We start from the raw sequence: 20,109 nt of genomic DNA, 5'->3' as shown, positions 1-20,109 counted from the left end.
GAGCAACTATAAATGGCCATAATTCAATCTTGAGTGGTCATGAAACCTTAAAAAAAAAGGAACTCAATAGCTTTGTGTAATTTATAAAGATTTACAAGTGAGGGGTTGGGGATTTAGCTCAGTGGTAGAGTCACAAGGCCTTGGGTTTGGTCCTCAGCTCCAGAAAAAAACCAAAAATTTACAAGTGAAAGCTTTCCAGTCAGAGACAGACAGCAGGAGGCAGGACAACAAGGAGGACACCGTCTCCACAGCATCTCCACAGAGACCTGTGAAACTCTTCACATGTCAACACTCACAAAACTCACAGGTAAGATAAGGTGGAGGGGCTTTGAAAGGTGAATGCTTCTTACAAACCTCTCAGTGTAATACCTATTCTTTATCGGTGGTGGCGCACGCCTTTAATCCCAGCACTCGGGAGGCAGAGGCAGGCGGATCGCTGTGAGTTCAAGGCCAGCCTGGTGTACAGAGTGAGTTCCAGGAAAGGCGCAAAGCTACACAGAGAAACTGTCTCGAAAAACAAACAAACAAACAAAAAAAGAATGCTGTTTTACAAGTTTCTTAAAAATTCAGTGTAACAGCTACTGTAATAGCAAAGTAGCTAAAATACTATAATAACATCATACAAATATTTGAATCAATTTTCTAGGATTTTTCAAAAAAGTTCAAATGCATATAAGTGTGTTTTCAAATATATATATATACATATAAAGGTTCAATGATAACTTTTAAATACTTCAGAAAAATCCTGGTTTATATCAAAAGAATGAAACAGCATAAAATATCTTAAAATACTTTCAAGAAAGAATCTTCATAAATAGAAGGAAGATTCCTCTAATGCCCTCCCCACCGCCTACAGTTTGACAATGTTATTAACCTGGATATTTTTGGTTTTTCAGGTATGAATGCATTGCATTACTCTTGAAATCTGTCCCCCCCCCCCCCCAGTATAACAGTAGACAAACAGCCAGCGGTGCTGGCGCACGCCTTTAATCCCAGCAAGGCAGGCAGATCTCGGTGAGTTCGAGGCCAGCCTGGTCTACAGAGTGAGCTCCAGGACAGCCAGGGATACAAAGAGAAGCCCTGTCTCAAACAAACGAACAAACAAACAAACAACTAGACAGTAGACAAAGCTGGTTTAAGTGCAAAAGAAGAATGTAACAGTGATTTTTCTTTTTGCAGGGCTGGGAGATGAACCCAGGTCCTCAAGTATTCCGGGTGAATGCTCTACCACTGAGCTGCTCTGCCAGTGGTTTTTGTAAAAAGACAAACACATTGTCGTCTCCAGTGTAGTAAGAACTGACTTCAGGGTAATGAGATAAAAGTTTCTTCAAGTGTCTGAACGCCCGTCAGCACCCTGCTCTTTTCTAACTGCAGAAGCCGAGTGAACAAGTAGAGATGTGGAACCTTTGAGGCTGCCTGGTTCTGAAGAACCGGGGACCTGCAAATTGCTGCACTTCACTAGGCCAGTTTCAGTGACGTCACTCTTCGGACTTACCCTGGAAAAAAAGAAAGTTGACACGCATATATGTGGAAGCACAAGAGGATGTCAATCATCCTCCTAACTGTGGCTCATTTACCCCCAAGCAGCTCTGACCTCTATCAGAAGACAATCCACTAAAGCTTTTGGGTAATACTTCAAATTACAAACACCTTTTCTCAGATACAACCTTTGCTGACTTCAAAACTACTCAGTGCTGTCCTGTACGGCAGAGCACAATATATCTCACAGGGAACACAATTCCTCGGGCAGATTCCTGCTCCCAGCTTAGTGATTCCTTAGCAGTGTTAAAACACAGCCTAAGAGTTTAGGAATACAATGGTGACCAAGACCTCAGCTCCAATCCCATGGAGGATAAAGCATCTAGCTAGTTACAGCCGGGTACACGGAAGCATTATATTATATTATTATATATTATTATATTATTATATTATTATATTATATTCAGACCTGTCTGAGAGGGCTTAGGACAACCTTAAGGTCTTGCTGTAGTTAGCTGTCAACATTCTGAGAAAAAACAAAAACAAAAACCATAACCAATCCTGTGCTTTGGTTACTTTTGGCCATTGGGAAAAATCCACCATATTTTTTCATATTCAGAAGTTAAAAACTTATGATCACCTTAGATACAGAGTGAAATAATGTGTTTTGTTTCCTCGAGATGTTTCTTTCTCGCTACTATTATAGCCCAGGCTGGGCTTGAACTTGCTTGTGTGTAACCTGGGTTGGCCTCAAATTCATGACCCTTGTAACTCCAGCTTCCCAGCACTGGGATTACAGGCATGTACCACTATGCTCAGCTATGATGTATGATGACAGTTTGGCCTGTACTTCAGATGTACTTTAAACACTTACCTAAATGTCAAATAACTCGTAACAACTATCATAAGAAATGAATATCATTTTCCAACTTGAACTCCTACATTAAGACTCTTCTTAAAGCTAAGAATTGAACTATTCAGTAGCATATTTATTGGTTGAAATCAAACTTCCTTGAATTAAAAGTAAAGGTATCTCATCATAAAATGCTTTTGTCCCAGATGCAGTACGTGCCAATAAAAAATGGGTAAGGCTCTATTTCGAATCACACCAACTTCAGAAGCACAGCTGACCTCACCTTCCTTCACTCGGAGCCCCTTCCGACACACTGCTTTTCTCCTTCCCACTGCCGGCTCGGCCTTTCCTGTCGTTCTGCTCCCCGGAGAGCTTGGAGCTGGACGCTGCAGGGGAAACAGGTTCTCCACAGTCCCGGTCCTTTGCTCTGGGCGGGTTTGCTCTGTCTGCTCTCACCTCCTTCACGGACGCTTCAGGGGAGGTCTGGACTTCTGTGGAAGTTTCCTGTCCTAAGTAGTCGTGGTCAGCGATCGCCACAGCGGAGGTGCCGTGGTCTGCCGTCACGCCTGTGCTGGTCCCCATGGACTTGGAAATGACCTTCAGCTTATGTGACCCTGGCTTGTAGTGCTTCTGCTTGTGTTTCACTTTGGAATTGTGCTTCAGGAAAAACTCACAGGACTCCTGCAGCACTCTCCGGCTTTCGCTGATGGGGCTGCGGGGAAGGAAACCCAGGGAGAATTTGCTCAGGCCATCTCAAGTGTTACAGATAGACTCCTTAGTTAGAAGCTCTGTCCGGTCTGTAGCATTTATAAAATCTGGGATTCCTAGATCCTGAAATCTTTTGCGCAAACACCTTCTTTGCTTTTGCTAAGAGAAGCAGCACACTGGTGAGAAATTAAACAGTCAAAAACCAAAGACTGAAGGCAAGGGAATACAATCATCCCAATGAGACTGACTGTATTTGTATCACACAAATATGCTGAACATGGGGTAAGCCAGAAGAAAGAGGGCACAGTATAATCAATGACCCCGTCTTCTAACATTAAAGTTGACAAGTTATCGTAAAGTTAGTATGGATACATAAATATGAGATACACACTGATAACATGAAAATAATAAAGCCCAGTTAAATGAAATTTTCAGTTTTCAAACATTATTAGTAGAAAAGCATATAGTTCTGAATTAAGATATTTTGCAGACAGGGTCTTGCTATCCCAATGAGCCTCAAATTTGCCATCTTCCTGCCTCTAGCCACCAAGTGTGGGGGCTACAGGTAGGCCCCACTTGTCCATCTATAGTTATGAAGTCTGTAACACAAAGAGTGTGATAATAAAATCAGTGGGAAATAAAAAAATCTACAGCACATTATACACAATACATATAAAGAACCAAAATGAACTATCTACTCCTAAGTAAGTATTGATATTACAGAATATCAATGTTTTGAACCGTTATGATTTTAGGTAGAAAACATGGGAATTTTGTTTGTTTACTTTAAACCAATCTTAGGATGGACAGCCGCACTTACTCTCGTTTGCGGTTCCGTTTAAAGAACCCGGCCCACTCTGCGCACGTCTTTTTACTTCCAACCCAGAAGACCGCAGAGATGCCAACAATTAATGTCATCAGGTATTTTATCATAAATAAAGCCAATTCTGGTCGAGCTTCTGTGTTTGCCTACAAAAACAAAATAAATGATAACATATTTAAAATGGAAAAAAAAATCTGCATTGTCAAAGTAAAGTTTGAGCAAATTATAAATCTTCAGTCTGTTCTACTGCAAAAGGTTCGAATAAATAATATAAGGAACAACATTTTAAGTTCAATACATTTTTATGAAGTTCTGAACAAGGAACTTATATGTATATCAAAATATGGCTCTCACAGAGAAAAATACTTATGATTTTCAGAATCTTTGCATGACCTCTTGACCTTTCCCTCTCCTATTGGTCAAGTGGCCTCTCATAATTGCTAAAGTATTTGTCTGTGAGTATTTAACTATTTCCCTTCACTATATCTACGTTTAAGACATACTTAGGGGCTAGGGACGGCTCGGCAGTCGGGAGCACCGGCTGCCCTTGCAGAGGACTCGGGTTCGGGTCCCAGCACCACGTGGTGGTCACGACCATCCACAGCTCCGCTCCAGCGCCCTCCCCTGTCCTTTGCGGCACCAAACGTACATGTGGCCATATCCACACGTGCAGGCAAACACTCATATGCATAAGAAGGAAAAACTAAAAACTAACCAAACTCTTATTTTCTAGTCCTTCTGCACCAGTGCACATGATATTAAAATTTGTTTGTCTGCCACAAAACAACTATTAGTAAGATGTGAAAATGTAGAAATTTCATAAAAAGTAAAATCATACTGTTGTTTAAAGCATACATTTTCAAATACTATAGTAAGTGTTCAAGTATAAAAGTATTGCAGAGATTGCACTGTATCTTGTTTTTTGTGCTAATCAATATGCCTAGGAGCCCCACGCACACCAGCAGACAGAGCTTTGCTTTTCAAGGCTTGTTCCTTTGTGAGTTCTACCTCACTCAACCAGCCCCTATTGCAGCATCCTTAGGTTACTTCCCTAAGTAACCAACTGTTCCAACTGCAAAAAATGCTGTAGTGCTCATCCTTATAGATTTAAATGAGTCTATAGGAGGAGCCAAAGAACAGGAAGAATAGGGAGAGAGGGAAGGAGGGAGAGAGGGAGGGAGGGAGGAGAAAGGGAGGGAGGGAGGGAGGGAGAGAGAGAGGGAGGGAGGGAGAGAGGGAGGGAGGGAGGGAGGGAGGGAGGGAGGGAGGAGGGAGGGAGGGAGAGAAGCTGTCCAATACATCCCAGGACCTTACTCACACTATGCAAGGACTCTGCCACTAAGCTACATCCCAGGCAGGCAGAACCCTCAATATTAATTACTTTATTCAAGACAGTCTTACTATATTGCCCAGGCTGACTTCAAACTCAACCATTCTCCTACCTCAGCCTCCTAAGTATAGGCATACTGCATACTGTTAACATTTATTTTACTTAAAAATATATTTTCATGAATTTGCAATTTTTCATTTTAAAAACAGCACCTTATACTAATCATAAGCACCAGAGCCACATGAAACCTATTTTCAATTGTGTGGTTTTTCTCTGTTAAGAATGACAGGATGGGATGGGCAGAAATCAAGTTCTGTTTTTAGAAGCATACACGGCACAAAAGGTTAAACCCAAACATGGTTTCCTACCAAAGGAGTTGGGAAAAAAACAGTAAACCTCTCCAGTTCAGGAGAATTTACTTTTCCTTTTATCCCTCTGGTGAGGCCTATTCTTCATGATTGTTAATCTGCTTTTATAACCCAATTTAATTGTTGTTTTCAATTCAATGCTTAAAATAACTACAAGAGACTCACTGTATCATAACTGTAATTAGAACTACTGCTTGAGGAGTGAACTCAGCCTGTCGCCCAGCCTGACCCGAGCACAGGGAAGGACTTCAGTCTGTCGCCCAGCCTGACCCGTGCACAGGGAAGGGCTTCAGCCTGTCACCCAGCCTGACTGGCACACAGGGAAGGACTCCCTGTGTCTGTTAGGTCTTCTCAAACCGAAATCTAATTTTCTGACCATGATTAATACAAGTGCATTTCCAGGAACACGAAAAGTAAATAGAGGCATAATCCAAATGGTAGCTCCTACCTGATAAGGGCACGGGATGCGGTACTGGCGACAATGATCTGAGAACCAAGTTATCTCCCAGGTGATCCTGTTCACTAGTTCATAGACATAGCAACCAAGAAGTGTCACTAAGGGCACAAGATACAGGCCACTGAAGACTCCGATTCGAATCATGAATTTCTTCAGTTTCTCTTGGTTCCGGCCATCATGTTGTATAACTTGTCGAACGTGATTTAAGGAAATGATGCCAGCTAAGAGGAGAGACAGCCCAACAAACACACAGAGGCACAGAGGCAAGAGGACAAAGTACCGAGAGGCATCCAGGTCATAGAGGCCCACGAAGCAAACCCCGCTAATGTTGTCCCCCTCGACTTTGTTCATAGCGAGCAGCATGACGGTCAGGAAGCCGGGCATGCCCCAGGCAACCGCATGGAACCACACCGCCTTCTGCTCAATGGCTTCACAACTCCACTTTCTTCCTGCGGCTAGGAACCAAGTGATGGTGAGAATCACCCACCACACAGTGCCAGCCATTGTGAAAAAATACAAAAACATAAACACCACGCTGCAAGCCTTATTCTTCGAGCCCAGAACGACTGTGTTCCCGAGCTCCGGCTTCTCGTCTGCCTTATTACAAGCCGTGCTATTGCCCAGCAAAAACCCAACAAAGTACATGAGAGAGACAATGCTGTAGCAGACAGAGTAATAGATAATTGGTCTCTCTGGGTATCTGAATCTTCTAACATCAATTAAAAATGTAAGAAATGTGAACAGAGTTGCACAAAGACAAAATATTGAAACTATTCCTATGAAACTTTTGGCAAAGTCCAGCTCATCACTTTTAAAATACATGTTGGGGCACGGAGGGGCACACTGGTCAATCCCCAGGAACTTATAGCCTTGCTCTCCTGAAACCTTGAGATGCTTTGGGCACCAAAAGCCAATGTCTCTTGGGACTTGTTCAGTTTTCCTCTGAGGACCAAGGAGCTCTGTGTGTGGATCAGGAGTTATGGGACCAGAGTCATCACAGTGTGGCAATCTGTAAAGATCACAAAAACTCAATATGTGAGGTCATCAGTCTTTAAATACAATTTTTCATTAATTCTTTTGAATTTCATACATGCATACAAAGTATTCTGATCATATTCACCTCTCTGTCCCCCTAACTCCTCTCAGACCCACCCCCACTTTATCTTACACTTTCCCAGTGTAAACCATGGTCTTGTTGCATTCACAGTTGATGGGAGACATGTAAGGCTGAGTGATTCAGGGTTGGTTAGAGTTTTGAAATTGACTAAAAACTATGGTTGTTCACAAAGCCTCAGCTCACTTAAATATATCAACATGAAGACAGAAAATCATAAAAATCTATATCCTTGGAAAATAATCAGTCAAGTCATAATTTTAAATATTTTCTGCCTTTAAGACTGAATATTTAAGAGAATGTATAATTTACTTATTTCGGTAATCTCCAGACAAAATACTGGCCTGCTTAATAATGGCATGTGAAATATAAAACCCAAGGAAACTGGCTTTTCTTTGTCTGAGTGTGGGACAGCGCCTGCTAGACAAGCGCTCTTTCCACTGAGCTCCATCCTACCCTGCTTCCTTTCTCTAAGGCTCAGAGCAATTCCTGATCAATCACGTGATCAAGGGGAATAAAACTAGGATGGCTAAGGAGAGTGACAGGGTAGAGCTTACATTCTTAAAAGAAGGACAGGACCACCATCACGACACAGGTTGCGGACCAGCTTGACTCATTATCACTGGTTTGACTGGCTGTCAGCCTCTTTGCTCGTGGACTAATTTGAACAACACACAGATAATTCTCTTCTATATAGAACTTTACCACTGAGCTGAATTTGTGCACACTGGTATTACTTTGAAGGGTCTATATGCTTTAAAAACAATGAGAATGCATCCAAAATAAAACAAACTAAGATTAAAATAGAGAATAAGAGGGTGGAGAGGTTGCTCAGTGGTTAAGGCACTGGCTCCTCTTCCAGAGGACCTGAGTTTGATTTCCAGCACTGTCATGGCAGTTAGGGACTTTGTGTAAATCCAGTCCTAGAGGATTAGACGCCCTCCTTTGGCATCTGTGGGCACTGCACACACATGCTGCACAGACATACGGGCAGGCAAAACACTCATAAATATCAATAACATACTTTAAAAAATTTATGTATTTTATATGTGCATTGATGCTTTGCTTACATGTATGTCTGTGTGAAGATGCCAGATCCCCTGGAACTGGAGTTACAGACAGTTGTGAGCTGCCATGTTGGTGCTGGGAATGAAACCGGGTCCTCTGGAAGAACAGTCAGTGCTCTTAACCTCTGAGCCATCACTCAAGCCCCAATAAAATACTTTTTGAAGGAGAAAGACAGAAAGAGAGAGGGGGTGGGGGAGATATATATATATATATCTATATATATATATCTATATATATATATATATATAGATATAGATATAGATATAGATAGATAGATAGATAGATAGATAGATAGATAGATAGATAGATAGAATAAGTGCTTGGTGTAGTGGCGAACACCTTGATCTCAGGATTCAGGAGGCAGAGGCAGGCTGATCTCTGTGAACTGGAGACCAGCCTGGTCTACAGAGTGAGATCCAGGATAGTCAGGGCTACACAGTGAGACTCTGTCTCAAAACAAAGACAGGGAGATAGAAATACATTCCTGTAAAATGAATACTCAAAATCTTGCAACTTTATTGAAATGTAACATCATTCAGTTTAGTTCTGCTTAGTGTCTTTTTCCTGGCCCGCTCTGGTTTTTTAAGATAGGGTTTCTCTGTGTAGCTTTGGAGCCTTTGGACCCAGGCTGGCCTCGAACTCACAGAGATCCGCCTGTCTCTGCCTCCTGAGTGCTGGAATTAAAGGCATGTGCCACCACTGCCCATCATGCTTAGTGTCTTTGAAGTAAAGCAATATAATATTACACACATGGTCAGGACTCCTTCCGTCACATCTTACTCCCTTTTCTTTCTTCTCAAGAGCATTCACTAACAGAAATTTGGTTTTTATTCTCCTCAAGCATCTGAGGATATTTTACTGTATTATTTACTAGCCATAACCTTGTCTAGTAGTTTCACAGGTCCTGAACTGTATATAAATGGCATCATGCCATAACTTCGCTTTCTACATGCAACACAATTTTCTCAGTTTATTAATATCGACAGGTGTGAGTCAGCTGTGTTCATTTTATCAACCTAATATAGTAGTAGTTCAGTGTGTAAGTGCATCACAATTGCTAATTGTTCTTTCATGATGGACATTCAGATATTTTTCTACTTTAAAAAATGGGGGCCCGTAAGTGGCTCAACAAGTAAAGATGCTTGGGGCCAACCCCGACGATCTAAGTTCAATCTCCAGGACCCCCATGGTGGAAGGACAGACCTGAGCCCACAGTGTCCTCTGACCTCCACCCATACACTACGGCATGCACAAATCACCCACCACAATAGGGTTTTTAGAAGGAATAACTGATATTCTTGTGGATGGCTCAGAATTTGTTAGGAGTTTCTATAGACAATTTCTCAGATTTAGGATATGGGCATTTACAATTTACCACATATTAATAAATTGTTTTGGAAAATGATTATGCATCTACCAGAATGTGTGAATTCCACAAAGGTTCTATACTTTCTTCAGCCTGGCGATAAACAACACAAAACAAAAAACCAGCCTTCCCCAACTTACTGTGTGAGATTTCACTATATAAACAAAATATTTAAAATTCTAAACTCCTAATGTCTATAGAATAGGAAACAAAATAATGAACATTAAAGTGTAAAGTTCAATGAATTGGAAGGATCATTCATAATTAACTGTGCTTAAAACCCTCTCCAAGCTGTCACTGTGTAGACCAGGCTAGCCTAAGCCTAAACCTGGTACATACCTCAGGCTGGCCTTCAACTTGGGTCCTCCTACCCTGGGTCCTGAGTTGGTATTACATGAGTGCACCACCATGCCTAGCTTTAAATCCTGTTTTCTTACTGTGAACTGTAACAGCGGTTGGTCAGACCTACACAATATTAATCACATCAATCACATTTATTCACTGTCACAGAAAGGCCGAGATGGAATTTATTTAGGTGAAAAAAATGTATTCCTGAGACTCATATCTAATAGACAATTTTACCTTGCCTAAATAGATTACATTAGTATGGTGTGATGGTATATATAAGAAACACAAGTAGCATTTTGATCCTGACACAGTAGGATGGTTCACATTATAAAAACACATTAAGTGAGCACTTTTGCATCATTTTCATTATGGAATGCAGCAATAACTTAAAACTCCATCACAGTATTCTGGGTGGTGGAGGCACCTGCTCATGGATTTTCTCATTTAAAACTGTGGGTCCATGTGTGTGCATGTGACTGCGGTGCCCACGAAGGTGAAGACCTCCAGAAGGCTGCATGACAAGCGGCTGGGAGGCACCTGATACGGGTGCTGGGACCCACACTCCGGCTCTCTGCAAGAGCAGCACAAGCCTTCATTGCGGCCCAAGTGTGTTGTCTTGAAAACGGGACAGGCACACAGTGATGGAGACGGTGTGGCCATCGAAGACAGAGAATGAGGGGAAGAAAGTGGAACGAGACCCCAGGACTCTGCCACTGTGTACTGGATAGGCACGGAATAAGACCCCAGGACTCTCCCACTGTGTCCTGGATAGGTGTGGAATGAGACCCCAGGACTCTCCCACTGTGTCCTGGATAGGTGTGGAACGAGACCCCAGGACTCTGCCACTGTGTACTGGATAGGTGCGGAATGAGACCCCAGGACTCTCCCACTGTGTACTGGATAGGCACGGAATAAGACCCCAGGACTCTCCCACTGTGTCCTGGATAGGCACGGAATAAGACCCCAGGACTCTCCCACTGTGTCCTGGATAGGTACGGAATGAGACCCCAGGACTCTCCCACTGTGTACTGGATAGGCACGGAATAAGACCCCAGGACTCTCCCACTGTGTCCTGGATAGGTACGGAATGAGACCCCAGGACTCTCCCACTGTGTACTGGATAGGCTGTGCTACAGGGAAAGACAGGAGAGAGAGGACGGGGAGGAGGTGTGGTTAGAAGGAGACACACTGACCACCGGCAACACAGTCCTGCATAAGAAGCGTGTCCGGCCCTGACAAGCTGGGGACCTGGGCCTCCAAGGACTGAAGAGCGTTCCCCACCGTTCCAAAGCAAAGGCACTTGGAAGGGCGGAGGCGCTGTCCTGGGAACCCAGAGCCTAAGTGTGTCGTTCTTCCAGAGTCCCAGAGTCGAACAGAAGCTGCCTGTGTGGGTGCGTTAAAGCTTCCAGCAGGCGAGGACAAGAGCTCTAGTCAGAAATTCTCCTGCTTTTGTATTTGCAGAGTAAGATGCCATAAAACTTTAAAGACTGTTCTAACATCCAGGGAGAAATTAGAGTATTTCTAGTGATCAAATCATCAGTAGTTTAAAAAAAGAGGTTTGTCTGCTTTATACTAGTGATATATGGTTTGACATTGGGTTTACACAAGTTTTTTTTTTAAAAAAAATGGAGATTCTATTTTCCAATGCAATGTATCGGGCATTTCAAACACAAAACAAATTTGATTTGGTATAAGAAAACAATGTTTCTCAACAAAATCAAACTTTACAAAATTAAAACTCCAAAAGAGGGGGAAATGTCAGCTTCAATACCACTCATGTTTTTGTGATTCATGACCTTTATGCTTTAAAACTGTGCAGGCAATCCCAGAAAGAGCAAGCATCTTTCCCACCGACATCACCTCTGAGTACACCTAGAATTTATTAATGTCATCCTCCTGCCACTAAGTTGTAAGATCCAGGACAATGGGAATTCTTCCCTGCTCTATCTTCAGCTTAGGCCAGGAGGGCATACAGTAAGCAGGCATGAAGACCGAGGGGGATCTGGGGTTCTCTCCTCTCCCCTCCTGCCGGTATCATCCTCAGGGATTTGACCTCTTTGTGAACTACTCATTAAACTCTGGCTTCTTAACTTCCTTCTCTCCAAAGATAATCCAGAACCACTTCAGCTGTCTTTAGTTATGGTGACCTAGGAATCTGGCTGTTTTCTGTAGGGGTGCGCTAGCTTCAAAAATCAGCTCAGGCATCTTGCCAGTGGTCTGTAAGCTCCAATCTTAGGGTGTGTTTATAAACTGTCTACAATGCCTTTTTAAACCTCACAGGGACATCCTGTTTCCACCTCAGTCCTCATCCATTTAGGCAGTCACAGACTGACTAATGTTGAATATCCTTTTCATTATTCTTTCCTCTCACTCTTTCTTTCTATTACTCATTTTATGTATGCAAGTGTTTTGCGTCCATTTCTTTATGTGGATGCCTAGTGCCCTCAGAGGCTAACAGAGGGCATCAGATCCCCTGAAACAAGAGTAATGGACAGTTGTGAGCTGTCATGTGGGTGCTTGGGAGTCGAACCCGGGTTCTCTATAAGAACAACAAATGTTCTCTGCAGCCTCTCATGTTACCCTTTCTCATCTTTGCACTGTATCCATCTGATAAATCTTCAACCACAGATTAATCCCAAATACCTGTTCCCCAGGTAACAGGCCCCAGCATCCCACCACTGCTGCAGAATGTCTCCACAGACCAGAGTATCCACTACAAATTCAGGATTACCCACAGTGCCTCGACAGTCTACTCCACCTGCCGCCTTTCAAATTTATAACCACCTCCCAGATTCAACAGGACCCAGACACCAGCTACTTCCAACGGATACGAGCAGGCAGAAGTCCTCCAAGCATCTTGGTAACCATACAACCCAACCATTCAGGGCCACCCTGACCCATCCCACCACTAGGATGGAGGCGCCTCCTGCCTGTCACATTTGTGCTTGGGATCCTATCTCCTCCTCAGAAGACTCTATTGACTGTTTCTTCTTGTTGTGTATGGCTGTCTTTCCCTTGATCTGAAGTTCTTACAGTAGTCAGTTATTGTTCCTTTATCTTGTACTAAATCTGTCCAATGAAACTCTACCACAGATAAAGTCCCGATGTTGACCTCTGTGCTTTCTCTTTCTCCCCACTTACCTCACTAGGAAATCTTCTGAGTCCCTCCAGCAGCCACACCCTCTTTCTGTTTCAACACCAGGTTTCCTGAAGACTGTGCACGTGTCTGACTTTATTCTCCACCCCTCCATCCCTCTCAGCCCCACAGTCCAGCCTCTGCCCCCAGCACTCCAGTAAAGGAGCGACTGCTCCTCCACAGTGGCTGGACCAGGTACTTCCTCATCCTTGGATTCCTCCTCCTGGACACACATTCACACTCTCCTTATTAGTCAGTCCAGTTGTGACCAAATGACTGACATCTTGACAAACAAACAAAACAAAACAAAACACCCGGATGTATAGGGCTACTCGCAGAGGCAGCTGAGGTGAACTCCCTACTCATCAGCGCTGGAAAAGGGAGGCAGCCTGGAGTCCTGAGGTGAACTGCCAAGGAGAGCTTTCCAACATCCCTCATGGGCCCGCAGCAGGAGCGCCCTGACCTGCACAGAAGCCATTCCGACCCTGGCACACTGGGGACCCCTGCCCCCGGCAGGAGACAGTGTTGTGCACCTGGAGGGCCTGACTGCTGCTTCTCTCTTTATCTTGTACCACAGTTGTTCTTATTATTTTATTTTCGAGACAGGGTCTCACAAGATAGCCTTGAAGTCCCGATCCCCTGGCACAGCCTCCTGAGGAGCACTCAGATTATAGGCCTGTGCCACTGTGCTCAGCTCCTCATGGCATTTCAACGCCCTACTGTGCCAAGAGCTTTCCCATCACAAGGTATCTGGACAAGCTGCTCCTGGTGTCTGGAATGCTCTTCCCCTCTCCCATCACCGAAGTAACTCAGCCGTATCTGTCACAGTTTAGGTGACAGTCAACTCCTTCTTGACCCTCCCCAGCCCCAGTTCTAATCACGCTCTCGCCTTTGCTGTGTCTCAGTCATTACTGCATTTACTAGCAGAACTACTCGATTATTATCTGCCCCTTCTCCCTCACCGTAAGTTCCCTGAGAGCAAAAACTAAGTCTGTAGATTGCTAACCAATAGGTAGGTCTACAGTGCTTACCACCATTGTGCCCAAGTGTGAGTCAATGTTAGTAATATCATGGGTAGCTAAAAATACTAAAAATATTCAGTATTTGTATTTTCAACTTTCAGTGAAAAACATAATTTACCTGTTACATTCAAGTTCTTCAGGCCACCAGATCCCAAAAGTGTCAATTAAGTTTTTGCAATCAGAATATACTGTCTCACATAATTTACGACAAGGTGGAACCACATGGATTTGCTCTGTGCAGGTTGGTATGAAAGCTTGGCAAAGGAATATTTCAACATTTGGTGAACATTCCAGATTTGCAAGAGGCAGAAAGTGCTATTAAGAAAACATAGAAAGACACAGTTAGAAAAATGTTAATCACAAATGCTTAAAGCATATACCTTTTTACTTATCTTCCAAATGAGTCTTTAACTCTTTCTTTCAATATGGTTACATTTTGAGGTAGGAACTTTTTAGTCTGTTAGATATGTATGAGTTCTTCCTACAAGGTGGAAGTTATTTTATAGGTTATACCTTTTTTATTTTTAGAAGAAATGCTTTATCATTGTTCATTCATCCCATCTGCACAGGCATTCATCATTCAGATATATATATATACACACACACACACACACATATATATATGTATACACACACACACACACACACACACACACACACACACACACAGGGTAGCAGACACTACTGTAGACTCTGGGGATACAGCAGCGACTGGAACAGACTTCCTTCCCTCTTTTAATTTCAGCTAGTGGTCAAGGCCAACGTTAAGAAACAGCAGTACAGAACCACTCCTTAGACAGGTAAGGACAAGCTGCAGGAAGGGGTGGGAAGAAACAGACTGTTTCAGATAGGTGGGTAGAGGATGTCTCCAGGAGACAGGCGAGCAGACTCTAGTGAGGTCAGAAGTCACAACTGAGGCATAGTGTAAAGACTGAGGCAGAAGCACCATGGATGGGGACAAGCAAAGGAGAGCAATGCAGGAGACGGACGGGAACCAGTGCCGGCGGGGGAGGCCGGCGGGGCACGGTGAAGCCTCTGACGGTTCTTTTGGAGTCCTCGAACAAGGGCAGACTTAGATCTTAAAGAATCACGTTTGTGGGACTATGGATGGCTGTAGATGTAAGATTAGCAAGCATGGGGTAGTGAGGCCCAGAGGGCCTCTGCAGTGGGCTAGAAAGGGCGGGCACAGTGACTTCCACTGGGTGGTAATAATGGGAAGTGGCCGAATTTGAAATATATTTTGAAGGAAGAATTGTAGGATTTATGGACAGACTGGGTATAAAAAGAATGAATTCTTTCATTCTTTTCAAGATTCTTGGCCTGAACAGCTTGAGCATCATGAGATCTGGACGATTGGGAGACTGTGTGAAGGACAGTGGGTCTGAATTATGTTGTAAATGGGCTGAGTGTGAGGTGCTTGGTGAAGCCAAATGGAGCTGTCAGGAAGCAGATGTTCACATCTGGAGTGCACCAGAGAGGTAGTGCTGGTGGGTTTCCCTGGAGCAGTGTTCTGGTGCAAGGGGATCAGGATCTGATCTCTAGAGCATTTCTTTATTTAGAATCAACAAATAGAAGACCTAAAAAGGAGCAGGCAGTGAGGTGGGTAGGGATCCAAAAAAATTGGTATCCTGTAAGACAAAAGGAAAAGATCTTCAGCAAGAGGAAGTGTGCTGGTTTTGCTGTAAACAGAATAAAGACTCAGGGTTTGCCATGGGACTTGGTGTGACGGCTGTCACAAGTGGTTTCACATTCTGTCCTTTCCTTCTGCCTCAGTCGTGACTTCTGACCTCACTAGAGTCTGCTCGCCTGTCTCCTGGAGACATCCTCTACCCACCTGTCTGAAACAGTCTGTCTCTTCCCACCCCTTCCTGCAGCTTGTCCTTACCTGTCTAAGGAGTGGTTCTGTACTGCTGTTTCTTAACGTTGGCCTTGACCACTAGCTGAAATTAAAGGTGGGAAGGAAGTCTGTTCCAGTCACTGCTGTATCCCCAGAGTCTACAGTAGTGTCTGCTACCCAGTGATGTCATATACATACACATATATAAATAATGAATGCCTGTGCAGAGGATGGATGGACAATGAATGGCAAAGCATGCCTAAAACAAAGCAATGGGCCAGCAAAGAAAGGGTCACAACTGTGTCCAAAGGAGGACATACCTAAATATTTGATAATCTATCAGGCGCCAAAAGGCAATGAAGAAATAATTCTAAAGTTCAGAGGGAAAGTCACTTTCAATACAGAATTCTATATCTAGCCAAATATTTAGGTTAGGGTAAAATAATGACATTTTTGGCCCTGGAAGGAATTTTAAAAATTAACTTTCAAATTAAAAAGTACAGTGTGTCCAGAGAAACTCCTCCTGCAGCAGATGGGAACAAATACAGAGACCCACAGCCAGACATTATGCAGAGAGTGAGACCTTGAGACACTCAGTCCTAAAAGGGATGTCTCCATCAAATCCCTCCTGTCAGGGATCAGGGACCCTGGCAGAAAAGGAGGCTGAAAGAGTGTACCAGCCAGAGGGGATGGAGGCCACCAAGAAAACAAGGTCCTCTTAATCAATGATCTAGGCACCTATGAACGCAGAGAGACTGAGACAACTTGTACAGGTCTGCACCAGATGGTGTCCTAGAACGGAAAGGGAGAGTGGACAGGTGTCCCTATCCCTAACCCAGAGATATCTCCAGCAGACAACCACCTGCAAACAATAATTTCATCTACTCCAAGGGAGTCTCACTGGGGACAACAGACTACTCTCAAGGGTAGACCGCACGCCCAGCAGCAGACAGCCAACAGGAAGTGGACTCGGGAGCCTTGGAGGCTGCCTGTCTCATATTGTCCTGTCAGGGCTTCCCTTTTCTATTTTATTTATATATACTTTTCCTTCTCTACTTTTACCCTACAGGTCCTTTGCATATGCATTATGATTTCCAGGTCACGGTTTTTATGGGATTCCTGATTATACCATCAGTGAGTCTCTTTCTTGTGCTTTCTCTTGGGCTCTTTTCCTTCTGTTTGTTTTGTTCTGTTCGGAAATGTTAGTTTTGGTTATATTGTATTGTATTGTATTGTATTGTATTGTATTGTATTGTATTACATTACATTACATTACATTACATTACATTATATTATATTATATTATATTATATTATATTATATTCCCTTAGAAGCCCGTTTGTTTTCTAATGAGAGACGGAAAGGAGGTGGATCTGGATGGGAGGGGAGGTGGAGAGGAACTGGGAAGAGTCGAGGGAGGGGAAACCATAACCAGGATATATCATGTGAGGGATAAAAATCTATTTTCAGTAAGAGGGGTGGAAAAGTCAAGTATGCAGCCTTCCTGGAGAAGATACCGATGGGAGAAACCAAGAGGGAAAATGGTGGAGGGTGTGGGACTGAGGTGACCGACACTGAAGAGTAGAAAGGGCCCTGAGCAGCACAGCTCTGAGTCTAGTGCACAAAGCCATCAGAGCACAGGAAGGCAGATGTGTGAAGGAAAGAGCCCTGGGAAGGGGAGTGGGATACTGGAACCAACAGACTGCAGGGGCTGGGGACGTAGCTCAGTTGGCTGAGTGCTTGCCCAGCATGCATAAGGTCCCAGCACCGTGTAAACCAGGTATGATGGATTCTAAAGCCAGCACACAAGAAGCAGAGGGAGAAGGATCAGAAGTTCAAGATCATCCTTGGTGACACAGTGAGTCTGAAGCCAGCTTGGGCTACATGAAGCTCTGTCTCAAAAATAAAACTCCAAGAAAAAACGAACAAAAAATGGGAAGAAATCAAAGAAAGCCAAGAAAAAACAATTAAAAAGATGAAAGAAACATTCCAAGATCTGAAAAATGAATTTGAGACAATAAAGAAAACACATGCTGAGGGAATGCTAGAAATAGAAATCCTGACTAAATGAACAGGAACTACAGAAACAAGTATAACCAACCGATTGCAAGAGATGGAACAGAGAATCTCTGACACTGAAGACACAATAGAGAAAATAGAACCCAGCACTCAAGAAGCGGAGGGAGAAGGATCAGTCTGAAGCCAGCTTGGGCTACATGAAGCTCTGTCTCAAAAATAAAACTCCAAGAAGAAATAAAAAGAAACACACACAGAAAACAGGTTGTACAGTACCTGGAACACCTCGGGAAATCGATGCTAGGTGTCTGACAAGACTATTAAGACATCTGAAAGAATCAGCCACACGTACAGACAGCAACGGAACTGGGGGAAATGCAGCTATTGCATTAACTGTGGGAGATATTAAAGAAATAAAACAGACTTCTCGACACAGCGGTATCTGATATTTAATGTCCCTTGCAACACTAACACTAATAAGAATTCGACTAAACACTGTCATTAGGATGCAGGAAAGAAAAGTAAAAGCAGTAGAATAGGAGAACCAAACTCTGACCTACAAACAGAGACTGAAATTCAACAGAGACAGTCAACAAAGAACAGAGAAAACTCGTAACAGTTGAGTGGCTGCTCCGGGAAGCAGGGTGGGAAGTGCGGGCAAGGACTGCTGTTCTTCTGTGGAAAGCCTTTGGTATGGAGGGTTTCCCCAGTTTTATTCAGGTAGTCATATGTGATGAATTAAATATATACGAAGTGTACAACTAGCTAAGTGTTGAAAGCATTACTCTAATCAAGATGACTATAATCTAGTTCCCCTGTAGCCCTCCCCTCCCCGTCACTTCCCCACCTCATGCACACCTCCCATCCCTGGCAACCACTTCTCTATTTTATACAAGTGGAACCACACAGTATGTGTGCTTTTCTGTTGCTTAGCTTCTTTAACCCGGAATCATCATTTGTTTAAGGATTCATTTATGGATTTTAGTGATGTGTGCCCGAGTGAGTTTATGTGTACCGTGTGTGTATACAGGTGTCCCAAGAGGTCAGAGGTCATCTGATTCCCTGGCACTGCAGTCACAAGTGGCTGTGAGCCATCTGATATGGGGACCTGAAACCACCCTCCCCATCCATCCTCTGCAATGCAGTAAGTGTTCTTAACTGCAGAGTCAGCTCTCCAGCCCAAGGTCATTACTGTGAGATGCATCCATGCTGTTCTGTGGAGCAATAGTCCATTCCTTCTAACTGCTGTGGGATCCCACTGCACTGTCACCCCATCATCTGCTCCTCCACTCACCCAACTGTTGACGGGACAGTGTCCATGGGACAATTCAGTGCAGAGCAACTGCTAGCAGGCAGTTACACACACAGCAGTGCAGGCAAGATGCTTTCAAATACAGATTCGGGGCTGGAGAGACGCTCGGCAGTTAAGGGCACTCCTGCTCTTCCAGAGGACCTGAGTTCGGATCCCAGCACCCATGCTGGGCAGCTCACAACTGACTATAACTCCCACTCCAGAGGACACGGATACACACACACACACACACACACACACACACACACACACACACACATGCACATACATGAATAAATAATAAATGTATCTTTAAAAAGAATACCTACTCTTAAAGTCATCAATATAAAAACTGACATCATATAGAGAGAATGTGTAGTAGGAGAGGACTGGAAATTCTGATTTGAGAGGAATGTACTGAACATCATCATTTAGCATCATTTCTCCATCTTCTTAATGCCACAGAAATGCTTTTATTTAAACATTTAAAAAAAAATCCCAAAATCACAGCTGTATTAACAAACAAGTTAAAAAAAAAAAAAAAACCTAGGAAAAGCTCTCATTGGTGAATTATAAGGTTTGAAAAGTTTCTGGAAGATAAAAAGGAATAGGGATGGTGTTTTCATCAGTACGGCCAACTAAACAGCTCCTGACTTGCAAATACACTTTAAAATACACTGCTGAATACTACTTATACCTAATACATTGCTTCTTAAAATATGAACAGCTAGCTGGGTGGTGGTGGTGCACTCCTTTAATCCCAGCACTCAGGAGGCAGAGGCAGGTGGATCTCCATGAGTTCGAGGCCAGCCTGGTCTCCAAAGTGGAAAGGCGCAAAGCTACACAGAGAAACCCTGTCTCGAAAAACTAAAAAAAACTAAAAAAAAAAAAAA

The 20,109-nt window shown here is 43.4% G+C and overlaps 1 protein-coding gene across 3 annotated transcripts in view; it reads right to left on the bottom strand.

Annotated features, from left to right (window-relative positions):
* Positions 1–1,041: 1,041 nt before the first annotated feature.
* Positions 1,042–20,109, bottom strand: part of Fzd6 (frizzled class receptor 6) — a 34,348-nt gene continuing 15,280 nt past the window's right edge. For all 3 annotated transcript variants that reach the window (XM_037197744.1, XM_028879232.2, XM_028879233.2), the window contains exons 3-7: positions 14,191–14,387; positions 6,010–7,027; positions 3,861–4,009; positions 2,616–3,044; positions 1,042–1,496 (exon numbers count right to left, since the gene is read on the bottom strand). In XM_037197744.1, the coding sequence (XP_037053639.1) occupies positions 1,328–1,496; positions 2,616–3,044; positions 3,861–4,009; positions 6,010–7,027; positions 14,191–14,387 (1,962 nt within the window). In that variant the 3' untranslated portion in view covers positions 1,042–1,327. The remainder of the gene's footprint in view (positions 1,497–2,615; positions 3,045–3,860; positions 4,010–6,009; positions 7,028–14,190; positions 14,388–20,109) is intronic.

Source organism: Peromyscus leucopus, chromosome 20 (assembly GCF_004664715.2).
Source record: "Peromyscus leucopus breed LL Stock chromosome 20, UCI_PerLeu_2.1, whole genome shotgun sequence".
Classification (NCBI taxonomy): domain Eukaryota; kingdom Metazoa; phylum Chordata; class Mammalia; order Rodentia; family Cricetidae; genus Peromyscus; species Peromyscus leucopus.
This window is presented reverse-complemented; position numbering and strand designations above follow the sequence as displayed.